The sequence below is a fragment of the Sinocyclocheilus anshuiensis genome, unplaced genomic scaffold, assembly GCF_001515605.1.
Source record: "Sinocyclocheilus anshuiensis isolate Anshui unplaced genomic scaffold, SAMN03320099.WGS_v1.1 scaffold532, whole genome shotgun sequence".
NCBI classification, from domain to species: Eukaryota; Metazoa; Chordata; class Actinopteri; order Cypriniformes; family Cyprinidae; genus Sinocyclocheilus; species Sinocyclocheilus anshuiensis.
This window is the reverse complement of record NW_015555819.1, coordinates 70,989-76,970: the sequence shown is the minus strand read 5'-3', so window position 1 is coordinate 76,970 and position 5,982 is coordinate 70,989. Positions and strand designations below refer to the sequence as shown.

The following is a 5,982-nucleotide window of genomic DNA, read 5'->3' as shown; positions in this document are numbered from 1 at the left end:
CAAACTCTATTTCCTTTTTATTGTTTTTTTTTTTATATGAACATAGATCTATGACACTCATGCACATGCATTTTACAATGAAATTATGATTAATTAAAAAAATATACTAGACATTCAATCATCAAAGACTTTGAAAAGAGAACATTCCATGCATTCTTAAAGGTCAGAAAGTTCAAGACCTCTCTGCAGAATCAAGTCTCCATCCGGCATGTCTCAAATATTTATCACTCATAAATCACTCATAACAGTCTATTTCATACACACCAGATTAAATATATTTTGGAAGCGTACCAACCCAAACCAAACATTCAACATCCATAATAAAAAAGTTTATACAAAAAAAAAAAAAAAAAAAGTACACTACATGTAAGTAGAATTGCTTACTATCAAATTAATGCACATATTGCACCATATACAATTACGAAAAATAGAAAAATTCGTAAGTGAACAGAAATGATCTATATGAATTTGGCATATAGTGATGTTTCTTTGTAAAAACATAATCAATTTAGTCAGTGGGTTTAAATGCAACATTTCCATTCAAACATTCAGATGGTATTTTACCATGTGTCCTCATATCATTATAGTTATTATTTGTACACTAAATAATGACACATACTATCTGTACATAGCAAAACACCAAAAAAAAAGAAGAAAACCCACTAGATTTTAAATCAGACTAGTAAGAAATAAGCAATTCTGTTATGACAAGAAGGCTGATTAACAGCCCAAATCTGTCCGGCCTGTGTTTACAGCATTTATGTGTATTATAAAACATATAACAATCTTCTTATATCATCTATACCCTCACAATTCCAATTTTCCAGCTAAAATGTCTTTCCTACCATCATAATACAGATATTTTTCTACAAATATCTAACAAAAGCAACAGTTTTTAAAAGACAGATTAAATTCCTAAGATATAATTATTATATCATGGATAGTTTGTGTTTCTGTATAGTAATAGAAAAAAATACAGGCAACAGCCAGTATAAAAAAGACATATTGCAATAAATCCCTGAGGATTTTTGGGAAAAATAACAAAAATACGAGGCTAAATAAGAAGTGTTCGTCCTATACAGTAGCAATAAAGTCTTGTGTGTGTTATCCGCTTTTCAGAATATTTATTTTGCCGGTGTTCCGGTTGTGTTTTCTTTATCCATTGTCCTTATTAAATATCTTCTTGTTTGACAATATAATCCATTCAGAAACCCATGTCTGAAAAGTCTTCTTTCTGGAACCCTTTCTGTAAAACACAAAGCAAAAAAAAACACCATGAGTGAGTGACGCTTTTAATCTTACATGCACATAGTTGTTCCAGGTAGCACACTGGCTAGCATCCCAGATTTGAAGTAGAAGACAGAACACGTTTTATTTTTTTTAACCGGTGGCGTTGTGTGTTAGGACATGCTCACGAGGAAATCACCCGAAATCCACATCGCAGGGTGTGGCTGAACGTCTCACTCCCATATCAACACGCTTTAAGTATGTATGTTTGTGTATTTTGGAAATAAGCTACTCAAATATGTGCATGTTATTTCCCATCTGATTATCCAGTATGATATATGTTAATTCGCGTTCTTGTCTTAAATAACTAGAAAATGTCTAGAGGGCAGGGCGGATTGACAGTAATCGTGATGTGCAACTGTACTAGTTTGTAATGACCCAACACAAAGAGACACTGAATTGAATAAGTTGAATAAAAATGGTAACAAGTTCCATTTTTACAATTTATGAAGTAAATGTGATTAGTGCTTCCTGTGTAAGTCACAGGGAACAGCTATGCACTTAAGTTTATTACTCATTGTAAATTCCAAGACTACTGCTGCATTTTCAAACAAAACACTGACACCTACTGGTGTGGATGAATTACACAAAACCAAACGCTTTCAAATACAAATGCTTTTTCTGGCATACTTGTTGTCTACAATTAAAAATGATCTCATAGTAGGTGAGCTAGTGAAATAAAGTGACTAAGTTGGTTGAGTGATCTCAAGTGGCCACCATTAGGGGCGACCCGCTTCATGTAGAATATGTAAGTCTCATGCGAGTGTACGTACATTTTTAAACAGACGTAAGCCAAAGTACTACTACAAAAGTTTTTCTTTTAATACTTTTATAATTTATGATGTAAATATGAGTGGTGCTTGCCCTGTAAAAGTCGCCTTCACGATGCTAAGGTGTTCTGGGTGGTCGCTAGAGCTTTGCTATGTGGTTGCTAACTGTCCCAAATCACAAGTGCCCAGTCCCATGTTTCTACAATGTTCTGGTCTATAGATATGGCTCGGGGGTTGATATTTCAAAGTAAATCAATGGGTTTTTCAGTCACGTCTGTAGCATAAACAGTGTGACATTAAACTGACACCTACTGGTGTGGATGAATCAGGCAAGAAGGAAAGTTTTCAGCAGTGTTGTGGGCTACTTTTATTTCTGCTGCCGAGGGTTATTTTTTTTTAATCTGCGGGTTGAACCAAAAACCCTCCACCCCCAAAACGATATTTCAACCAAGGTGGAACCTCCTGGAAAGAGGTTTTGACCCCCTAGAATGCGATTTTGGAGTGGTTTATATAGCCATTTCCTCTGGAACACAATTGGGCTAGTTTTGAGTACCATTTGACCCTTCACAAAGACCCGCCCCCCTTAGTTACTGTTGCTATGTCCGACAAGCCATGCCGCTCTCACACTGCACATCATGTTCCCACACAGTGAAAAATACATCGTGGAGCAAAGAGGAAACTTAAAACACGCCGACAGACAAGACAGAGTAGGTTTCTTCTGGTATGAAACAAGTCTCAGCTTTCAAATTTTGTCATTGTTTGAGAAATTCAAACAATAAATACAGTTTTATGGCTCTTTAATGTGTCATAACAGATTGCTGTAATGCCTCAGCGGCACATGAACAGAACCGCCTTTTCATATGTACTTAAAGCATGAAAAAAATATGAATGAACATCAGAACATATTTTATTTAAACTGCAGAAAGACGTAAATACAATTTTTCAAGTTTAAGTCCACCGAAGTTAATCTGCTCTCCTTTCTGATTTGTTTGTCAGACAAAATGGTGGATTCACCGTTATGATTGGTCAGATCACCTGTTAATTAAGCTCTATGCGAAGGGTCAATTGGGCTGGTTTTGTTATGCAGACCTGGCAACCCTAGTTTTCAATTATCCATACTATTGTAGAAAGTTTATTTACAGGCGCATTTGTGTTACATGACTAAAATGTCTTATAATAGCGACATTATCCCAATAAAGTGATTTGTTTTTGGCTGGTTTGGCTGGTCACTCTATGTAGAATATAAGTTTCGTGTGCATCAATTTTTAAACACATTTGTCAAAAATAGTACTAAAGTTTTGAAGGAAAACCTTTTAAAAATACATTAGATATATAATTTATATGGTCATAATACTTACGCTTCTGTAATCTTTGTGTAGTTTCTTGTACTGGAACATGTTGCTCAGCACTGTTGCCGCTGCTTTAGCAGCTTTCAGTTTAGTAGGGCTGGATGAAAAAATGTAAATTGTAATGTTACTTTGGAAGCAATATCATTTTGTGTTGATTTTCGTTGTGTATTTGGATGACTTCAAGTTTTACCTGCTGTCATGAGATGTCTTGATGCCCACTAGCTTGGGCAGACCATCGAAGAAGGTGATGTCTCGTGCAGCCACCATGCTGCTGGTCACCAGGTTGTTGAGGGCTCCACAGGTGTTCATCACCACATCACTGGATGGCTCCTTCTGGCGGCCATCGGAGGGCAGTTTGGCAAGCAAGGGATTTACCACCTTTGTGGCTAAAACGAAAGACACAGAACAATGAGCTTCTCTAATGCCACAGAGGTGCCATGGACTGAAGTTTTGTGGCTAGAGAAGGAAGCCTTACCCATGTCGTTCTTGTCCTTGGCGTGACGGGAGAGGTTTCTGAGGAAGCCCGTGAGAGAACGCAGCTCGAGATCATTGTTGGTCCTGAGGAGATCCAGAATGACAGGCAACATCCTATTCTGCTCCAACGCCACACGACTCAAGATGGACGCCCACTGAAACATAAAAGAGAAGTTTCATTGTTAAAAAAATCCAAAGATCTGTCATGGAACTCTAGATGGCGCAGTCCGATAGGTCTAACTCATAAGACATCATCACATGGTGCAGCTGATTGTAGCTGATTCTTTTTCTATCAGCAGCCTATGAGCTTGCTGTTCAACATTCAAATACTTGGCTAGTGTTTGCTGTAGCAGTTGCAGCATGCTTCAGAAACCCTACACCTTCCCCAGCACCACCTGTATAGATCTGCTACAGGGTGATTCATGTATGCTATATAGGGGGTTATTTCATATGTTATATGTGCAGCAGATGTATTGGCAGAAGCAAGTCTCGGTACTTGCTCTACCGCAGCAGCGTAGCAGATCTACTCCGCCAAGACCAAATACATTAAAAGTGCACTAAGCAATTTTTGAAAAACGCTTTTGACCACAGTGTCGGACCGTGTCCCAAAACCCAATTGCAGCCAATCAGCAGTAAGGGGTGTGTCTTATGATAGAGAGAAGAGAGCGCTCAATTTGAGTATACAGGACGGATATTAGCAGATAGATTATAGCATCATAACATTTAAAAAGTAGGTTTACGATCCGGCAAGAGGTAGAACCTGCATAAATATCGGAGCAGCTTTCCAGCGGTGGAGAGAACTGGGAGTGGAGTGGAGTGGGAAGGGCTCGAATCGGACTCCGAGGTTGCGTTGTTTCTTTTTGATAGGTGAGTAACGTTGATTTTGCTTTGTTTCACACAACTTATCTGTGTTGGCTTTTGTTTAAATATCAATTTTACATGTCTGTGCATCTCACGTGAATGTTTAGAATTTGAAAAGCGTGATCGGCTCGTGTGCGTGAGCGCATTAGAGGTAATGAGTTGAGACGGGAAAACTGGACATCGCGTTGGTTTCATACAAATTACTTTATCACAGAATATTTGTTTTAGACATTTCAAGTTTTCTATACATATATTTCTCGTGTCTTTGAGGCAAGTATTCGCTGCGTTTCAGGCTGTTTTATTTACGTCTCTGTGAAGAGAGGTGACAGAGACGGAGACGGCAGAGAGCGCACCCTGTATATTTTCTTTATTTTACAAAAGCACATTGTATGTATGACTATACACAAATAAAGGTAGACCCTTTGCAGTTTCAAACGATACCTTATTCTTATTTGTACAATCAAAAATTACAGAGTATTTTTAGTTCTTTTCACGGTCATTAAGAAAATACAAGACAGACCGCACCGGTGCGGGCTTCGACCCCAGGGGGTTAAAATGCTAGCAGTGTGACGAGGCGTTTTTTATGCTAAGTGCTTTGGCTTTTTTCTCAGAGTTGAAGTGCAACTATGTGTAAAATGTAGTGCTCATCACGGTCGCTTTTCAGTCAGCCGTCCAATCACAGTCGAGGAGGGGTGGGGCAACAACCAACTGTCACACATCCTGCTTATACTACGACTAAACAATAATGCGCTCACAGCTAGACATTTTCTGCTGGCTTAGATGGCTAATGTGAGGTGAATCTCTTACCCTCTTGTCTCCAGCTGTGATGTTCTGCAGGGCTCCGGCCGCGGCCTCTCGTGTTGTGGAGTTGATCTCGCAGCGCTGCAGCACCTGGTTATACAGCTCCACTATCTTAGGGTGCCAGAGCCACTCGATGTCTGTGGGCTGCCGTGACACTTCTGTAAATGTGGTGAGGTCCTGATTTTGTCTCTGGAAGGAAAGACAAAATATGAGATTAAGCTGAAGTTTGAGAATGAAAATTGAAATAGGAAATCGAAAGCAGCTTCTTACATCTTTGGCCTTCTTGCTATTAGGGGTGAAGCAGCCGATAGCTTCTCCTTTTGAGGAGCTCTGAGCTCGACTCGGACCCTCCAGCCGCAGAAGTGCTGAGGGGGGAATCTCAGTGTACAGCTGATAGGACAGATTCCTCAACACACACACTGCGTTCTCCACACCCTGAG

At 39.3% G+C, this 5,982-nt stretch overlaps 1 protein-coding gene across 1 annotated transcript in view; it reads right to left on the bottom strand.

Annotated features, from left to right (window-relative positions):
* Window positions 1-5,982, bottom strand: part of LOC107675274 (plakophilin-3-like) — a 20,359-nt gene continuing 14,377 nt past the window's right edge. Inside the window, exons 8-13 of the mRNA XM_016469567.1 lie at window positions 5,813-5,977; window positions 5,549-5,731; window positions 3,882-4,035; window positions 3,597-3,792; window positions 3,416-3,503; window positions 1-1,246 (exon numbers count right to left, since the gene is read on the bottom strand). Coding sequence (XP_016325053.1) covers window positions 1,205-1,246; window positions 3,416-3,503; window positions 3,597-3,792; window positions 3,882-4,035; window positions 5,549-5,731; window positions 5,813-5,977 — 828 coding nt within the window. The 3' untranslated portion in view covers window positions 1-1,204. The remainder of the gene's footprint in view (window positions 1,247-3,415; window positions 3,504-3,596; window positions 3,793-3,881; window positions 4,036-5,548; window positions 5,732-5,812; window positions 5,978-5,982) is intronic.